At 39.1% G+C, this 20,755-nt stretch overlaps 1 protein-coding gene across 1 annotated transcript; it reads right to left on the bottom strand.

Annotated features, from left to right (window-relative positions):
* Nucleotides 1-4,388: 4,388 nt before the first annotated feature.
* ADGRG7 (adhesion G protein-coupled receptor G7) lies at nt 4,389-20,453 on the bottom strand (the record flags this gene model as incomplete). The annotated part of the gene is given in 21 exon segments (XM_058825549.1): nt 4,389-4,551; nt 4,553-4,622; nt 5,803-5,957; nt 7,716-7,764; nt 7,767-7,796; nt 9,412-9,603; nt 9,606-9,766; nt 11,072-11,184; nt 12,454-12,494; nt 12,497-12,589; nt 13,387-13,467; nt 15,381-15,478; nt 15,582-15,704; nt 16,008-16,050; nt 16,053-16,098; nt 16,588-16,627; nt 16,629-16,695; nt 17,138-17,260; nt 18,904-18,959; nt 19,554-19,611; nt 20,387-20,453. Coding segments are annotated over 21 exon segments (1,869 nt in total), but the record flags the coding sequence as incomplete, so codon positions are not given.
* Nucleotides 20,454-20,755: the final 302 nt, after the last annotated feature.

Below are 20,755 nucleotides of genomic sequence, written 5' to 3'. Positions count from 1 at the left end.
GGGCCTGCGCGAGCCGCGCGCGCGTGCGCGCTGTGCCGCGCGGGGCCCCGCCCCCTGCCGGCCGACATGGCGGGTCCTCATCGGCCGCTGTGCCAGCTCTGAGGTGCTGCAGCCAGGCTGCGCACTGACGGAGCGCTTCTTTCGAAATACGAGCCTTGGCCTTCGTAGGCTGGCAGTGTTCAGATAAAAAACGGGCCGTAAAATTCCCCTGTACTTGTTAGACTTGCTAGACACCCACACACAGGAGTCATTCATCCTGGTCATTCATCATTACTCCGGTAGCCGCACACACCCTCACACCCTCACCCTCTCACACGCTCCCACGCTCCCACACTCCCCTGTCTCGCATTCAGAGCTTGTCCCCTCTAATAAATGTTATAAAGTAATTCATGCTTAAGGGGACAATGTATATAATAAAAATTGTAAAAAGAATGTAACATCCAACGAGCCTCTGACCGCCAGCAACCTGGAGACAGATTACTACACTGGAATTACGAAACTCTTGGTGGCAGCAGGAGAACAATGCCTCGTTTTCTCATAAAATAACGTGGCCGGCGCAGAGATGGGCTTTGTGAAAAACGCCAACCACATGTTTTTAAAATTTTAAAAGTTTAATAGTAATAAAATGGTTATAAAAATAATAATACAATTAGAGTAATAATAATTTGGGCAATTTGAATTAGGACAATATGAGACAATAGAAACAAAGAGTTACTGATGTCCGGGTACCTTTTCCTGGGCAGCATAAGCCCGAAAAAGGACACCCGTTAACAGAGGATTAACCCTTAAAAACAACAGCCTGTTGCATATTCATACACCTCATACATGATGCATAAATTCTATTCAAATACAGGATTCTGTCTGGTCAGTGTCAACTTCTTCCTCTGAATCCTGACAGCGGCTTCGAGGTGGGAAGGAGTTTGTTTCTTCTGATAAGAGGGCAATAAATTATTTTTCTCTGAAAAATTTAGGTGTCCTGTGGCTGCTATCTCACTGCGAGTCTTTTCTTTAAAAAAAGTATCCTACATAGCATAGTTTCTATTTTAACATTTTTTACAGCCTAAAACTATATTTAACACACTACTTAAGAGAATTAATACAGCATTACTTTCTAACACAACACATATAATATTCATTTTAATATTTGTGAAAAGCCAATCATAAAATACATGCATTTTTCACAGGCTTCCTCCAGAGCCATCAAGGAACACCCAAGGGTGTTCATCGCTTGGTAGATACCATCAATCAAGATAACTGAAGTCGCCAAGGAACGTATATCGTATATCTGAATACACGACTTCCCCTGACATGACCAGAGCCTGCCACTACTCAGGAAACAGCAATTGTCCAGACCTGCACAGTGAAAGAAAACTTCATACGTATGCAGGGTTACAAAAGAAATTGGGGCACCTCTGCTTTAAGCAAAACAAAACTGTATAAAACAGCCCCGCTGGAAATGGCATTCTTGAACAGAGGGAGATCTGATGCGATAGAGGTCAGATCTAGGTTCACCCAGTGCCGATCCCGGGCTCAACGCTGTCTCTTTGGCCATGGGTTTTGAAGACCGTATTTTGGTCACGAAAATAAAATCTTTCACGTTTATTAATTTGGATTTCTGGCTGATTATTTATGTAACATATGTTAGAAATAATTCATGCTATCAAAGAATGTATTTTATAAAGATTGTGAAATCCAAACAAGTCTCTGACCACAAGCAGCCTGAGAGGCGGATGTCTATTCAAACTCCGAAATAAATTCCTGGAGTCGGCCAGATAATGATCGGCATTTACCCCAAGAATAGACGCACCCAAAGCAATGATCACCAGTGTCCCAAGTCATCGGAAACCGCCTAAGAGCGATCGCCCTGTTGATAGCATTGATCAAGGTAGCCGAAGTCACCAGAAAGATACATGCGAATACGCGACTTCCCGGGATTCGATCAACGCTGGCTATCAACCAGGAGGTGGCAATTGGTCCAGCTCTGCACAGTGAAAGAACCAACTGTGAATGTGAAGAGTTACAAAAGAAGCCGGTGAAGAGTTACAAAAGAAACTGAGATTCCTCTGCCTGGGGCGCAATAAACTGTATAAAACATCTCCGCTTGAAGCGGCTCTCGTGAACGGGGGATTCGATGGAGGTCGGATCCAGGTTCACCAAGTACCAATTCCGGGCTCAACGCTGTCTCTTTGGCTGGGGTGGTTTTGAGGACCGTATTTTGGTCACGGGAAAAGATAAATAAATCCTTTCGCATTTTTCATAATTTGGCTTTCGATTGATCATTTATAACAATTCATAACACCCGTAAGAGACAAAACCCATAAATCTGCAGCTAATTTCCTGAGTTTTGTCAATGGAAGGTGTGGGAATGGATTCCTGAGGGTGCCTCTCCCAGAGCTGCTGGAACTGGAGCTGGTGTTGCTTGGGGATAGTTGGGATTTCTGCTGCCCATTTTCATTCAGCACTGAGGCCGTGCTGTGCCGGTGCTCCCCAGAGAGTTCCTATGCAAAGCTACCGAAAGCACAACTGTGCTTAGTTATTTCCTGGCGTTAAAGATGCCTCTGAAAAGACACCTTTTCCTTAATATCTGTTTTCTGCCAGGACAAGAAAAATGTAAGAGTCGTTTAGTTTTTGTAGTATTAATCCTTGCTGAGAACTCTGCCCCTGCCAAGAGGAGGGTCCAACTAGCAGTAAGGAGATTGAAAATGGAGGTGAGAATTTGAAAAGGAAGTGAGAGAAGATGAACATGATACAAATTTTAAATCTAAACATTTCAAGGAGGAAGAGGGGCATGGTTCAAGAGGCTTCTTTGCTAAACTTTACGAAGTATTTAGAAAATATTTGAGTGTTTTCAATGAAAAAGATCTTTGCTTTAAAAATTATGGGAAAGATCTAGAAAAGTGGATGTTTCCTTCCATTATACTTTCTGCCACTTGTATTGCATACCTTTGTACTGATGATTCAGTCCTTCTCCAATCCATTTCTTTATCAAAGTAGTGTTTCCAAAGTATTAACAAGAAACTTTTTGATCCCTAAAGCCCACATATCACAAACAATACCAAAGTTCACTACACTATGAAGATAAATGTATTCCACGTGTAGATAAGAGCTGAACTATTGTTCCTGTAATAATTTAGCATATTACCTGGAAAAGATCATTTTAATTTGTTCCATTTCTGAAATTAGGATTCCCTAGATGAAAGAAAAAGCCATGAAATGTATAATTGGGAGGGACAGGGGGGCTTTATGCTGAAAGTGTTCTGTATTAAGCAAGAGATGTTCAGTGTTGGCAATAACAGCATTTTATTCACATCTGAAATACTTAGGGACAGGATGCTTAATTAGTAAGAGACGACAACACTTCAAATTCCATACTTCAAATTCCATACTTCAAATTCTTTGTAGGTTTTTGCCTCGTTTTTTGGGATAATATGGAAACAATATTTTTATTAGTTTTTTAAAAGAGCCATTCAAAATTAAGTGGGATCTTCTTTAGAGAATACTTTTGGAGAAAAAATATCTATTCTTAAAAAATATTATCACTCATTTAAGGAGTCATCCTCACAGTGCCTAGCAGTGTTCTACAACACAATCAAGTATCATACTTCCTAAACCACACAAATTTCTAAAGGAAAGTTTCTGATGGAAATTGGAGGAGTCGACAAAAGCAAGCATTACACATTGGATTTACAAATAAAAAATGGATGCCCACGGGTACATGAACTTCCTATCCAAAAAATAAAAATAAAAAATGTATGGGCTACTTGTCTTAAGTAACTTTTAATGACCTTCCCTGCTTTTTCTGGAGCAGTAGTGATGAACTTCAGCCTTGCTTCTGGTGTGACTGCTCTTTTTAGAGATGTATCAATGCTCCAGTACACTTATTTTCTGTCTCATGAGCAGCATGGATTTCTAAGACATGGAGGACTTTTCAGGACTGATGAAACACTTCTATGAAGACACACAGAAAGTCTCATGTGTAATGCGCAGCGCATTTATAATTGCTGCTTGTTGATACACTGGTTTCTATTAAATTGAATTTTTACTTATGAAAGGGAGAGGAGAGCTGCAGTGCATTGGCCGTGTCCAGTGGGCCTGGAATATACAAAGGGCATAAAGAGAGCAACGTCTGTGTGTCTGTACTGGAGGGTAAAGCTGTCATTAGCTCAGTCCTTGCCAAGACTTGGAGTACAAGCAGCACCAAGAGGCTCAGGTGCTGCCTGGCTGCTTTGCAGCCACATTGTCCTGCCAGCACATGGTCCTGCTCCTCTCTCCCCATGGTCTCAGCTTATGATCTATTTCCAGTCCCTGCAGCTGGAGAAGTGTGTCCATCATTCCAGGTTCCTGTTGGAGCTGTATGAAACAAACCACGAGCAATGCGGGATTGTATTTCATGGATTTGCAGGTTTGCAGCTCCAGTTAGGGAAGGTGGACAAAGAAATATTGTCTGAAAAAGTCTGGGTTGATCTGAAAGTTTTCTCTGAATGTTTTTCAGGCTGTGATTTTGAAATATTTTATGGTTTTTTATGCAGATACAGTGGTACCTGGAAAATGGGAACACTTTGAAAACTTTGTCTTGAAGAATGATGTTCTGAAAGTGAACAGAATGCAAATCAGGAGTTCCTGTAGAGGAAATGAAAGTGTGGACTTATTTTGCTGTTAAAACCAGAAAAGATTAGTCAATGTGACTTGATTCAAAAAGCAACCATAAAATGATTTTTGGTAACTGCTAACAATTACATCAATAACTTGAAATAAATTAAGTACTTTCAAGAGGAAAATGAATCCATGTAGGTGATTCCCAACTACAGATGCCTCAATTGCACATTGTAATGGATTAGTCAGCATGTGTCAGGAGCCTGTCTCAGGATCATGTTATTACTCTCATCTGGATAGGATGAAGATAAGACCTGGCTGAGGACGCCACAAGCATTAAATGTGATGTGCCATATCAGCACTTCAGTCAGATTCAGACAAAGTGAATAAAGACTTTAACATTTCTATACTGGTTTTCTAAATTCTCATTTCAAGGAGAATCTTGAGTCAGGAAAAAAAAAAAGAAGACTCATGTTTTTAAATAAATGGATCTGTTTCCTGCTCATGACTTCAGTTTTAAGTCCTGGGCATAATCTGTCCATCAGGGTGGTGTGATCACCTCAGGACTTTTTGCACAGAGTTTGCAGATCTGATTGTCACTGGTGTACAGGCACTCTGTTTTCAGTAGATCAAACTGACAATAAACAACTTAATGTGCGGGGATGGGTGGATTTTCACATATTTCTAATTAGCTCTTTTATAGAAAGTAGCCAGGGGCATAATAATGAAGAATCTATTACTCCAAGCACTTCATATGCCTTATATGAAGGGATGCATTTATAGGAATACAAGGCCAAGAATCCAGCAGGGCTCTGGAGGGAAAGAAGAGGCAGAAACTTTCCTGAAGGCTTTTTTCAGTATCACTGTGAAAGGCCTCAAGCCATGAAGCTCTTGTCACTACTCTGGGACTCTTTCCAACTTCTATTGCAGAGGAATTTTTTCCTGCTATTCTTTCTGAATATTATTTTATATATGATTTGGTGTAAGAGAAGCCACCCAGACAGAATAGTCTTTTCAGTGCCGACCTTGAAATAAAATCCCACCTTTATTTGTACAAGAGTAAGAGTTTTGTGTGTGACAACAGCATCCATTTCTGAAGAAAAATCTGAATCTCTATAACTGCTCTTTAACAAGTTCCCACCCTATATCAAGCTGTAGAACAAATAAGTCCAATTTTTGTTTTTAAATCTCAATTATTAGTCTCAGAATTGCTAGCATTGAAAACACAAAACTGAAAGCTGAAAGCAAGACTTGTTTTTTCATTGCTTATTAACATGAGGTAACCAATCATCCAGGTGATCCCGAGCACTACCACTATAGAGATAGTGCTGATCATATTTTTCATTAATGAATCCTTTTTATTCCTTGAAGCAGGCACAAAAATTTATTCAATCTTTCTCTATACCATTTAATATCTGAGTTTCAAACTTTCTATTTATTCAGGGCTATATTGCAAAAAGGTATAATTAAAGTGAGTTGAGAAGATACACTTCCCTACATTTGTTTGATGTATCATTTGGAGAAGAAATCCAGAAAAATAAATGTAACCAAATTTATCAGACTAATCTATGTCTGGAGTATGCAGCTTGTATGTATCTGTTTTTAGTTTTAAAACTGAGGTTTATCAAGGCAATTGAAAATAAGCATGCCAGCTATTATAAGTTTTTTAGAGTGCTTATAAATTCATCCAAATGCACTTAATTTTCAACAAAAGAAGTAGCTGTCCATGAAAATTGTATTTAAAGAAATGAAGAAAAGGTACAAAATTTTGTTGAATTGATCACTCCCATGGAATTAATAAAATGAAAGCAATCGTTTTTTAAATAATCCAGTGTACACTGAGAGCTTGTGACATACAGCCTGTGACAATACATGGAGTGGTGATGTAAAACTGAGCAAGTAAATCTGCTTCATACTGCTTGAGAACTGGAGTGGTGTTTGGCTGTGCTGAGAAATTCATCATTCTCAGTTGATTGGATCTGCTCTTCTCTCACTTTTAAGGGTTTAAATTGGGAATAACTGTCATTGAAGTTGAGTGATGCTGCAATCCAAAAAGGGGGACAAAAGTCTGAATATGTTCATTGATATGCACTTGAATAAAGTCTGACCCATTGTAACAAATGGAATTAATTTTCTGCCTGCTGAAAGTATACATTTCTTTAAAATAAAAAATTGTGTCAAAAATACGAGTTTGTGACAAGAAGGTCTGAGCTGGTGACAAGAGACTGAGGAATAAATTTGCAAAAACATGACCACCATGATGTAGATCCAGTACCCTAGATCCTAAGTAAGGAGAAAATGTGTTTCTTTCTAGTGAATATCTAGGTTGAGTAAAGAGTTTTATTTCTTTTGAGTACTTAGGAGTACAAAATAGTATAGCAACATGTCTTGGTTTGGAAAGACAGGTGTCTGCTAAGGAAGGCAGGCGCCTCCCCTGAAATGGAAAATGTAAACCTCCTCCCTCCAAATTGCTATAAATTTTAAATTAAGAGGCTCTCTGGCAAAAAAATATGGGAGCAGGAATAGCAGTTCTTTATTAGGGAAGAAAATAAAAATATAAAATAAGCAATGCAGTAAAGTAAAAACAACAGTGACAGAGTCAGAACACAACCTGACACCCTGTTGGTCAGGATGTTGGTAGCAGTCCAGTCGTAATTGTGGCTGCAGTCCTGGAGTGTCAGGTGTGGTTCTGCTGGAGCAGGGATCCTGTAGAAAAGGGTGTAGTGTTCCTCTGAAGATCCAGTGGAAGAGGCAGCTGTTCCTCTGGGAATCCAGTGGAGAAGCTGTGCTGGTGTTCCAGAATCTCCAGATTATATCTGGGTAGGAACCCTTGGCTCCTCCCTCTGGCAGAGCATGTCACAACAGGATGCTGTAGTTCTTATCAGTCATGCAGTGACATTCAATAGCCTGTTATCAGCAGATGTCCTCTCCTGAGGGAGGAGTGGTTGTGGAAGAGATAAGGAAAACTGCCCACAGAACAGAAGACAACTGCCACACAGATGGCAAATAGAATACAATTTTCTTGGCAATCCAGGACACAACAATACACCTAGAATTGTATTTATAATAAGCCATCACAAAAGGCATGGGATAGCAAGTGTTTTAATTATATGTGGACTTAAAATTCTTCCTGTTGGTAGTTTAGAGCTTTTCCTTCTCTGTCAGTAGCTGCAGTGTTATTGCAACAACTATGGCAGGGATTCCTAATTAATAAATGAGACATTAGCAATTTATTGTTTGGTTGCACAGGCATGCCTCCCTTCCACACAAATAGCTTATTACCTCCTGGGTTCCATAGATTTTAAGATCTATGTTTCACATGCCTTGTGCTAAGTTAAAAGGGTTTTCTGTAGCCTAAACAAAAGGCAGGACTGAGGGTTGTGAGCATTATTTTTCTGAGGACAGCTCATAGACACGGCTTGCAGATTTTTGCCAGCAAAGAACTTCAGCAGAGCTTCCTGAGCCAACATCTGTGGTGACAGAGCAAGCCCCTCCTGGGCTGTAGTGGCCTCCCTTATCACAACTGTGCAACCCCACATTCTGGTCAGCAGAGAGAAACTAGTTTAGGAACATTGTATCAAACACCTTTGCATTTCATACCAGATTGATGCAGAGTGTAACTTTTGCCCTGCAAGAAGCTTGGCTGTCAGGTTTGCCTCCTCAATCCCTTTGCTTCACTTCTTGTCTTCTGCACCTCCTGCCTGCCAGTTCACACTAGGCAGCACATCTCATGGGGAGAAACATCATGCAAAAGTTTTTATCCTGGTAATAAACATGCTCCTGAAAGTCTTTTCCTTCTTCATCCCTAGTAGAGACCTTGCAGATTGCCATGCACTGCCTGTGGTCTCAAAAGAGATCCAAAAGCAGTGAGTCAGAATCATTGTGGTTTGGATGTGTGTAACTTGTCACAGGACACACAGAAGAACATAATGCTGAGCTGTCATTCAAATACCTATGGAGGGAGCACGTTGCCATGTAGCCAGGCAGCATTTGCTGCACTTTTTCTGGTTTGCATGTGCAGTCCAAATTCCAAATGTTTCCAAGGAATTGCCTCTACAAATGCAAGACATAATAATGGAACAGTAAGGGTTGAAAACTTCTTGGTGAGTGCCATCAGAAACAATACAATTCAAAAGCTGAATGCACAACATGGAAAATACTGGTGCCCCTGTACACTGTATTAGAAAAGTTTCTTGAAACAGGCTGAGATTTTCACTTTACCTTATGAGCATCTGTCTGAATTTTCCCATTGTCTGGGTAAGTTCTCCAAAAGAGAAAATGAAACATTCTCTGAAACATTCTCTGAAAGTTTCCTTTTGGTTTTCAGTGTTGCTTCCAACTACTGTACTGACTTTAGAATGTGTTCTTTTCTTATTAATAAATAATGTATTAAAAATAATGTATGAAAAATAATATCAGGCACTCATTGCCTTTGGATGTATTCAAAGCTCTGGCTGGGAATCACTAAATGAGGAATTTAAGTCCACATATGCGATCACCATGACTGAAAGATTTTTTATTTAGTTGGCAGAAACAGATTGTTGAATGCTTGATTACTGTGAAAGTTTCTCCTGCACCCAACAGGCCTGTGCTGCTGTGCCAGTGGCCAGGCTATCAGTTTCAGTGTTTTATCAGGTCAATGAAAACAAGCTCAGGTTATACCAGTAATGTGAGCAGGAAAAGGAGATTATTAAATCACGTGGCACTAACCCAGGGACACTGATTCTACTTGCTCTCTGCTGCTCTCCTATCTTTACAACTCTCCCTGAATGTACTCTGTACTGTAAAATTTGCCACATGGACAACTTCAAATCTTACCCCACTTGATTAATGACATGGTTACAAGGAAACATCCAGGCAGTGGCTTTGTGGCTCTGAGCAGCAATAAGTACAGCAGTGCAGAGCTGAGTGCTGACCACAGGAATGCTGCCAACAAGAAACAGTGCAGCAGGACAGCCACAACTCTGCACCAGGAGTCCGTGGGAGTTTCCATCCTGTCAGAGGTAAGGTGGTGCTGGTGGCATCATAAGGAAGGTATTGCTGGTAGCATCTGGTGGTATCATTGCTGCACTTTCTGAAAGTTTGGTTTTCAATTCCAGAGATTATGTTAAAAATGAGAATAGAAAAGCAGAGACTCACTAACATCCACTTTACAGATAAGTTTTGAGTTTTCCTATTGGTAGAAATATGTTTAGGAGAAAAAAAGAAGAGAAAAATGAGAAAAATTCTCAAATAGTTTTTCATTTTCATTTATATTAAAAGCAAGCTAGAGAGGAGAAACTGTAATACAGACAGAAACTAAAACAGTTATTTGCAGAATCACACCAACATTACTCTCAGACAGCTTAACAAATCCATTAGTTTTGTCTGACTTTGACTAGAACAGAGAATATCCAGCACTTTTTAGGACTAGGCCTTGACTGACAACAATTTGGGATGTATTTTTTTCTCTTTCTGCTCTTTTTGGGATCTTTTTCATCAGTGTTAAGAAGCAAGTTAGCATAAAACAAGTATTTCTAACCATTCTCCAGAGTTCAATAGAATAATAAACCTCCACTTCCAAACTTTGTCCTATCTCTGAATCACAGAATCCATTAGGTTGGAAAAGGCTTCCAAGATCATTGAGTCCAGCCTATGACCAAACACCACCATGTCAGCTGGACCCTGGCACTGAGTGCCATGTCCTCTCTTTCCTTAAACACCTCTGGGGACAGTGATTCCACCACCTCCCTTGGCATTATATATAGTGCATGTACACATATATATAAATGTGTATTTTTTTATATTTTTATATATATATGTATATATATATATATATATATATATATATAACATTATCATAAATAAATACATTTAAAAGGCAGAGGCTGGAAGCACCTAGAGTCTTAAAAATATGAACCTTGATGGAATTGCTCCAAATCTGCATTAGTGCAAGCAGGATGAACAACAGGCATTAATCTATTATAACTTCAGCTCTGCTGGCATGACTTCCCGTATTGTTCAGAGGGGATTCACAGGACAACATTAATCACAGGCATGTCCATCAAGAAAATTTGCTGCAATTGTGTTTGTATTAAGTTGTTCACAATTAAACAGTAGCACAAGCTAGCTACTGCCTAGGAAAGAGATAACTGTTTACACATTGTAATACCAGAGTATGGGGGGAGGTCACACTGTTGATGGAACACTGTGACACATTTTTAAAGCCTAGAATTGAGATAGTGAACTGAAAAGCTCAATGTGTATCACAGACCTGTGTGCTCTGGGTCTCTGTTGTCTGTGCCTGACCAGGGGAGTAACAGAGGTGTCAGCAAGTGCCAAGCCATGCAGTGGGGTTTAGCTATTTTTGAAAATAGTATTTGCTAATTAATAATATTGCAATATGTTCTAAACTGGCTGCTTTTAATTGTTTTCCTCAAATTACATACAGAACAAAATGTTGTAACTTAGTGTAAAATACTTGCAGCTTCCTTCTTACCTAGTGAGTATTTGAAACAAAATGATAATTACCAGACCAACCATGGACAATCCAACACCAATATAAGAAATACAATCCAAAAGCTTTTCATATTTATATTTTATCTGAAATGCCTAGAAAACCAATTGTATCAGTTATAGGAGATGAGATACATTTCTTTTGAAGTTTCTGTTTCTGGTTGCACGTAGGAGCAAGAATGTTTCAGTAAAGTTATGACTATTGCCAGAATTTTTAGGTCCCACAGAATTATTCTAGACCCCAAAACTAGAGAAGCTTGTGAAAAACACCAACAAGAGATTTAACAATATCAAATATTCATCAAAATAGCAGATTAAATTATTCATAGTAAAATGCAAGGTGACACAGACTTTACAAAGCAGCTTTTAGCTTTTCATACTGGTGAGCATTCTGAATTTTGACTTCTTGGTCTAAGGTAAGATATCACAAATAATTATAAATTGAAACCAGTCTATGTTTGTTTAGTGACAATAAAGCAACAAGTAAATGTAAATGTATTCAGTGAAACAGAAAATGCTGTTGCCTTTGCATAAACAGATGGGAATCTTATTTAGAATGTAGTCAGTTTATGCAAAAAGGACATGCATAACACAAAGGGAAATTCAGAACCAAGTAAATAGTACAAATTTGGAAATGCTGTTCTGTGAAGACAGTAAAAATGCACTCTGAAATGCTGGCACATTGAAATTAGTGACCACAATATGTGATTTTATCCAGGGTGTGTTTTGTTTAGAGAAGCTGAAATAAATACTGAAGGAATAACAAACATCAGAACCGGGCAGTCATTCCTAAATAGCCTTGTTGGTAAAGGAGGGCAATGTATAAAACTTTATGGTTGAATGCTTAATATTTACAGAGCAAGGCTTTTATAAACATATAAGCAGAGGGAGTAGTTAATGCTAAATCCTCCGAGCTGTTGACCCAGCACAAGGCAGTGCCACAGCTAGCCCAGACTCCAGGAAGCTCTGCTGTCCACCTGGGGACACTTCAGCCTTTGGACAACCCCTCACCTGGGAGCGACAGAGCTGGAGGCTGCAAAGGCTGAGCAGGGGAATGAATCAGGCCAGCCCTTCCCTGCTGAGGGGCTGCACCAGCAGTTGGGCACAGGCACAGCTCCTGTCAGAGGGAGCCAGGACTTGCCAACACATTTGGCTGTTCAGCAGCTTGGGCACAGCTTGCTCAATTTGCCAGATGTGCCACAGGGCAGAAACAAGTACATGGGGACACTCTAAACTCCTGTGCATTCTAGCTTGAGTGCACCTATGCCCTTGTGTTGCCATGCTGATCTTAGAAACAATCAACCAAACAAAAAAAAAATTAAACAGCCTCAGACTCTTCCCACTGAAGAAAGGACAATGCCCTACCATCAGAACAGCAAAATTAGTGGTGTGATTACACCTGCATGGTTTACAGTGTAATCCCAAAAGACACAGGCATGAGCACACAGCTGCAGCTCAGATGTGTCATACCAGGGATGGGGATTGCAAGGAGAAAAAGTGGCTACAGAGATATAGAGATAAGCACCAGCAAACAGTGTGAATTGTGATTTGATTTTGAAAGGGGAGCTGACAGCTACTAAGCAATATATGGGTTCCATAAACCTTGTGAATTATATCAATAACAGCATAATTTGGCATTTTAAACTTACTTTATGTGCCTTTCTCAGACAAGATTGCCAGTGAAAGTACCAATTCCTGTGAATTATCCAAGGATCAGGATTCAGGCTTCCTAATGAGTAAGCATTAAAGCACTGCCAGTTGAATTATGTGTAAGCCAAACAACAGCTTTCAGGTTTTGGTAGCACTGTTACTGCCAACCAGAGCTGAATCCACACTGGAATAGGAAGCAAACAATGACAAATGGAGTGGCCCTTCCCTCCCCTGCTGCAGCACAGTGGTGCTCATGCACTCACACACCAAATGGCATGCAGACATTTTCAAACATGCTTCTGCAGGGTACAGCAATTCGAACTACTTTTAATGAGCAACAAACAGCTTGGAGTGCAAATAAGAAATGAACACAACCATTCATGGTATTCAATAGTTCAATCAAAGATTATGAAAAAATATAGGAGCAAAAAAGTTTCAGTAATTTCCTTAGAAATGACACATTTCGTGGATCACTTAGCTGTACAGTTGTATGGTGATGATTACTGATCTGTCATATGTATGTGTTTGAGCTTAAAAACTTTGTTAAATATTGTAAGAAGAAGCCAATTACTGTTTTCTGGAGAAACCATGACAAATTTGAATACATATTATCTAAAAATTCAGGGGGATTGGCAAATGGACACTCACATAAGATCATTATCTGCAGGAAAGCAGTAACATCTGGCATCAGTTCCTGGTGGAGGAAGTCAAAGGACAAAATGGTTTTATCTAGGAGTGGGAGTTAAAAGAGAGCATGAAAAATTAACATTTCCCATATTAATATGTGTATTAGCCAAGTCATGTTGACTTTTTTCTTGTTTTCCAAAATTTTGGCTGTCTTCTGGAGAGAAACACTGTCCTCCATAGACCTGGTTTTTTTCATTCTTGATATAGGACTAATGCACCCCAAGACAAATCCCCTCTGGTATTCCTATGGCATTTTATGGAATACACTTTTGCTCACAAATGTCCTAGTTTAGCAGCACAGAGTCAGCAGTATCAGCTGTTACATACAGAAGTTGAAGAATATTTTCTATGCCACTTGATCTAAACACAAGAAGCCTGCACTATGCTCATGCACACATTCAGCATTTACAGATTTTTGTTTAGATTTTTCTCAGAATCCATATAAGTAATTGAGAACACCTGCTATTCCTATGAATGTTAAGAGAGATCTTCAATTTTTGCTGAGGTGGAGTGTGAAAATAATTATTACCCTTCTCTCAGTATCCTTTCTGGGGGAAAATACTGGTAAATGAGAGAAATAATATCCTAAATCTTAATATATACACACAGTCAAAATGGCCAGACTTTTAATAACACTAAATAAGAAATAGCCACACCAGGGACATTTACTGTTAGTGCAAAGTCAGAAGATAAGAGACTGCCTGAATTTTTGCCTTCAGATCTCACTTTTTGACTGGTTGGGGTTTTTTCACACTTCTACCAAATTAGAGTTCACCTAGGTGATTTAAATCACTCATCTGAATTGTAGCTTAAGTGAGGAAGCAAAATCCTAGATTATATAATAGGTTTTTTTATTGGTGTTATGCTTTTGACTTAAGATCAAGAGAGACTGATTTGATCTCTCTCTAATCTGATCATCAGGTGAGACTAATGTAACTGTATTTCTACAAAATATCACAAATGTGCACTTGAAGAAATCTGTTGGGACTTCTTTTAAGACAAACTGCATTCAATACCTATCTGCCTTGAGGGGAGTGTTATGTTATACTGGCATGATGATAAAGGTTTGATTACATGATTATACTGTTTTTCCACAGTATTGTTTTCTGAAAGAGAGAACAGAAATGGCAGTGACCAGTTAATGAGTTATTAATTGATTTTTGTTGTCAGTGCTGGCTGTGTGAGGTTACTTGGTTTATCTCTTCACAACTTTTTCTAACTCTGGTGAGAGAACTGAATTATTCATTTCCCTATGGGCTTGTATTCAAATTATGTTCATCATTATGATGTCTAAGTGCTCTACTAACCTCACCTTTGTTATACTGCTGTGATTTCTCAGTGTTACTGACACTACCATGAGAGACTGAGGACAAGTCTGCTGGTTTCAGGTGCCCAGCGTGAAACTCTTGTGATGACAGAGAAATGTGCATATTTGAAGAACTACAGTTTTATTTTCTTTCTTTTTCTCCTGGTCAATTCCAACTTATCCTCCAAGCACTGCAGAATGTAAGTAATGGACATCTGGAAAAATCCCAAGTGAGTAATGCAATTTACAGGTGTTAGGATGGGGATGTCCTAACTGAGACCTGACAATAAAAGGAATTTTAGTTGAAATGGTTCATGTCTTCAGATTTCAGGAAAAAGTAAGTATGTACTTGTTCTTGATCTCAGTGTTGGTAGAGTTATGGTCAAAGATTCAGCACACCCTCAATTTTAGAAAATAAAACAACTGAAAAAGTCACAGACACCAAAAGTATTCTGGCCATTAGATGTATGCTTGCATTCTTCTATAAATAAGATTCTCCAGCTCATTTGATGTTTGCATTTCTTGTACCAAGCATCAGCATACATAAAAACCAACCGGCTAAGGGTTTTTTTTCCCCCAAAGGAGATTTTCAGTGAATATTCATTAAAAATTTTCCCAGCTGCAGTTTTTGAAAGAAGAAAGGGCTTACTTAAAATGTTGAACAGTATCTGAACTTCAGTACTGAGGTCACCAATAAACCCAGGAGCATTTTCCCGTATTTCCTGTATTTCTGTTTTTCCCAGGATACTTTCCCAGTGCTGTATCTGCAACAATTAGCAGTGTATGAGTTAGGATTTATAATTCATAAATGTGTTCATTCTGTCTAGCTAAATCAAACAACACACAGGACTTACTTCTCTATGCCAAAAACAGAATCACAGAGGAGCTTAATTTCAGTGGAGCAGACTGGATTGCAGCATTGGGCTGTGAGATGTTACCAGTGAAAGAAAATTCCTCCATTGCTTTCATGAGGCTGCATCAAAATAATGAGTGGGATAAAACTTATCATTATTTGTTATTATTCAGCTACAGGTTCAGTTTCTGAGCTTCCTGTCTGATTTGGTTCTCCAGTGGGTAGTGCTCCTCATTTCCTATTCCCATCTTTTCTCTAAAGCAGAAGAATCCAGCAATGCTTACATTGGTGTAAATTGGGAATTGCACATTGGAGTTGAATGGCAAACATATTTTAACTTGTTCATGAACTGCTTTCATCCTGAACCAGAAGGGGAAATGCTGTTGACTTGCATCTAAAGAAAATGGCAAAAGCTCAAGTTACCTGGTTGTAGCATTCACAAGAGTATTGTGGATGAATTCTGTTTGTTGGCATCCAAGATTTGACTCACTGTAGCCATTACTGCCCCAGATGCCTGAATCAAGCAGAAAAATGGCAATATTCAAATGTAGTTGAGTAAATCACCCCATGTGCTACACACTGAATAGGCAAAGTAAGAACACTTAACAAGCATTGCTTGAAAGTACACAACAAAGTAAAAAAGTAAAAGAAGGCATTCAAGGGAGCACAAACTTTGTGCCAATGGGTTCATAAAGCCACATTTTTATTAATTTAGTTAGTAGAGATATAATTATTAACTTAAACATTAAAATTTCTGATGTACATCTAAACAGCTGATAAGGTTACACTCAGCTCTGAGAACAGACCCAAGGGTGATTCCACAAGTACATGCTCAAGGGTGCTTAAATAATTCTGCTAAATGACAAAATTAATGCATTTGTTTGTAGTGTTATGTACAGTTAAGAGACAGAACAGTGTCTTTTCTGCTGGTGGAGGGGGGAACAGAATTGATATTGCAAATATTAAGCCCCACAAGTCTTATTTTCATCCTAATAAGACTCACCTGAAAGTCTTCTGATACATTTGGCTTTTTCCTAATCTGCAGCAGTGATGTTCTGTCAGGTCAGCTGGCCTATCATGGAGGTGAGGATTTGAGTGTTACTTGCAATAACTTAAACCTCCCTGGAGCTCACAGTTTCAACCTGTGAGGAAAATGTCATTTAACAGAAACAAAAAGACAAAAGGCAAAAAAGTCACCACTTCATAGCATTCTCACACAAAATAAAAATATACAAGTAATAAAATAAAAATAAAAAAATACAAATAATTGGCCATCTAAAATGTTTATGTTGATGCCAAGTGTTTACAAATTCTCCCTAAAGATTGTTTTCATGAATTCTTGGAGCATCTTGGGTTGGAAGGGAGCCCTGGAGGTCCCCATGCCCAACAGGGGCTGAAACCAAGCTGCTCAGGGAATCACTTTGAATATCCCCAACCTCCCTTGGAAAACTGCTTGTGTTTGAACAGTGTTAAGGGGGAAAATATTCTCTATCTAAATGGAATTTCCTTTATTGCCCCTTGACTCTGTGGGCATTCATCCTAAAACTGCACACCTTGAAGAACAGCCTGGCCCCATTGTTCTCCCCACCTTGCCTTGAAGTAGCAGCAGGATCTCGCCTTTGTCTTGGGGTCACTGAGTTCTGAGTCTATAAACTTCTCTGCACCTTTCGTTGTTCCTTAAATAACCACAACAGGATTTGTTGAAAGGCCATCAAAGGAACTTGAGAAATGTCCTCTGGAACAATCATGCCTCTCAACACAGGGCTTATAACCTGCACTGAGGACATGCTCCTCACTTCAGTACATTATACAGTGTTAGCTTGGAATAAATGTAAAAAAAAAAATAAAAACAACCAATACAATATATCTGCTGCTGGAGGTACCAATATGAATTGCTATAAGCACCGGTTGGATCCAGTTTGAGTTAGTTAGCACTGAATGAATAGAGATTAAATGTCTGTAGCATCTTTAAAGTCTAAAAACAAAACCAAGTTGAGGCATCTAGCTGTACCTTCATATAATAGATGAAGGTATAGCTAGATAACAATAAGAGATAGAAAATCTGCCAGTCATCAGGTCAAGTCATCTGGTTTTTAATCCCATCAATTAATAACTCTACTGAATTGCTTCAGTAACTGAATTGTTCTCAAATTATTTATGTTGGGAAGCTATCAAAATCAAGATTAATTCTATCATGCAGCTTTGAAGCATTGATAAAACTTGGCAGGTATTTAGGGAAGAAAAGTGCATGTCTTGCATAGGAAGGAAGGAAATTTGCATTTATAATTACTGGAGATAATACTATTTGACTTGAAAACATCTGCATGTGCACAATTGACCAACAGTACATCATGAACACCTGTGTTCACTGTTTGTGGTATTTGTTGGGTCCCCAGGACAAAGGAGGAATGATGAATCTGGCTCCATGTTCTTAGAAGGCTAATTTATTATTTTATGATATTCTATTAAAGAATGCTATACTAAAACTATACAAAACAATAGAGAAAGGATACAGACAGAAGGCTTAACAAGATACTAATGAAAAACGCGTGACTGACTCCTCAGAGTCCCGACACAGCTTGGCACCCGTTGGTCATTGAGTAAAAACAATTCAACCATCTGTTGGATAAACAATCTCCAACCTCATTCCAAAGCAGCAAAACACAGGAGAAGCAATCAGATAATCACTGTTTTCATTCTTCTCTGAGGCTTCTCAGCTTCCCAGGAGAAGAAATCCTGGCAAAGGGATTTTTCCGTAAAATATGACAGTGACACATTGTTCTTGCTTCCAACTTCTAGCATGACCTTGGATTCAAAATAAGCAGTTCTATTTAAAAGTAATCAAATCCTTTTAAACCTGGGCTCTGGATCACCAGCATGCACACCTCCTGCTCCCATTCCCCAGCTCCCCAAGCTGCCCTCAGCTCACTAGATGGCAGCCTGACATCACAGCTCCCAAGAAACCCACACATTACTGATGGCAGCAGAAAAACCATGTGTCACACCTTACTGGCACTGGAAATAGCTACTTGTAATATTATATATTGCTTTGAACCGTTTAGTGAAGGTTATGTACTAGAAAAATGCAATATTGAGCTCAGGGGTTTCTCAGGAAAGAATCCAAGCAGATGAAGCATTGGGTTGAAGGTACAGAAGTCAAGCAAAAGTGCACGAGGAAAGGACTTCTCTTATTTAACAGACTGTACCTGGTGGGTTCTTTTTTTTCTTTTTTTTCTTTTTTTTTTTCCAGTTGGGACTAGTGATAAGGAAGTGAAACACAGAAGCAGCAGAAGGGAAGCAGTCACTGTAATGTGCTTACTCATGTTCAGCTCTGCATGTTTTGCAGATACAGCAAGGCTAAGCCTTAGAGCTAGACTTAGGGAGTTATGGATTTTATGGATTTTATAGATGGCATTCATGCAAGAGAGTTTGAATTTAGATTCTTGATGGACAAAAATATTGAGAGAATGGAAAGACTTCACTCTTAATCCTTCTGAGCATGTTGGTGTCAGTGTCATCCTCCTGCCAGTCTTCTCCCTTTTCACTGGTTTGGTACCCTGGGTCAGCATCGCCTCTGCTCAGAGGCATTTGCTGAGAACTACAAACCTGGCTGAGGAACTTGCAGGCCAGTTAAGAAATGTGGAATGGGATGCTGTGTTCAGGCAAACCCAAGCAAAATAAAATCATCACCGTTGGAAATTCAGGCCATCTGCAAAGCAGACACATGCCAAGAATGCCACTGGAAAAAGGCTTTGCTCATTTATTTTGCTTTCTGCAAAGTTTTGAGGAACATGAGATATATTTCCTGCCCCAATTTTCTATTCCCACTCCCCATATTTTTTTTTTCCCCCAGGTCAGTGCACAATCTCAGAAACTGTTTAAGTAGTAATTTAAGATTACCTGTGATGGTAAGGAGTCCAGATTTTCATTAGAATTCTAATTTAATTAGAATTCAGAATGTGGGGAGGCTTTAAAGTAGGAATTTTCCTTTCTCTGGAGCACATCTGGATTTCTATTGAAGTGTTACCTGTAATTTTCTAAAAGCAGAAAGATATGCATTTAGTATAGAAGTTCTCACACATTCACATGACCTCACTGGGTCTTAAAACTGTTCTGTGTCTGTGACACCCTATCCAGTGTTATTTTCTATTTGTTTGCAAAATTTTGTCTTTCAGTGTTACAAGTGACCATCTATTATTTAACTATTTATTGTTCTTTTCAGAACATTACATTTGTAATGTTTCAGAACATTACATGTGTTTACATTCGTGTACACTGTCCCGTCACAGGGGCTGATATTCTTTATGTCCAAGTCAGGCTTTTGTTATGTTTGAGCTGCAGAAATACATTTTTTAATTGGGAAGCACTGGCATCAGCTCTGAGCTGTCAGAAAGACTTTTTACCATGTCCTGAAAAACAGAGTATATTTGTTATGAAAGAGATGCACAGGACATGTGGAGCAGCAGCTGTGCAGCACTGACTCCTCTACAAGGTCTCTGAAAGCTGAGGCACTTCATGGAACCACAGCCGATGGAAAGCATCCTGAATCCTAATGCTAAATAGTAGGATATAAACAGATTGTTTTACTATTAACAGACTCTCCTCCCAGCCCCAGATCCATCTCAGCATGTGTACCTGAAATTCTCTGCATTTGGGGCAGAAAGCCTTGCAGAAAAGTTTGTGCTCCTGCTGCCTGAGCTACAGAGCTCTGGCTTCAAACACAGACCTCTCATCTGGTAACATCTTTCACAAACCTTACATCTGCCTTTGGGAAATGGGAGCAAAAGGAAAGAAACACATACCAGTCAGAGTATCAGGTGCACATTCCTTTTAGGAGTGGCCATATTTACTCACTATCATCTGTTCAAAAATAGGGGTTTTATATTATTTTCAAAAATGCTCAGCCTTAGTACTGTAGGCACAGAAATTAACTGCACAGAAAGAAAAAAAGAATATATTTCAAGATGAAATATTTTTAGCATAAGGATCAGTTTTCAAAAATGAAATAGTACTGAGACAAGAGAAGCTCATTGAATCTTTTGCCCCTAAATGAAATAAAAGCAGTTAGGTTAATCTTATCTAAACCCAAGCTTCTAAGCTGCCACAAGTGATATTTTTAAAGTGAGTGAAGTCTTAAAAGCTCCTACTTTTTGCCATCTCTTCTATTTTCA

This window comes from Ammospiza caudacuta, chromosome 2, assembly GCF_027887145.1.
Source record: "Ammospiza caudacuta isolate bAmmCau1 chromosome 2, bAmmCau1.pri, whole genome shotgun sequence".
In the NCBI taxonomy this organism is placed as follows: domain Eukaryota; kingdom Metazoa; phylum Chordata; class Aves; order Passeriformes; family Passerellidae; genus Ammospiza; species Ammospiza caudacuta.
The sequence above is the reverse complement of the archived record's forward strand: the minus strand, read 5'-3'. Positions and strand labels throughout refer to the sequence as shown.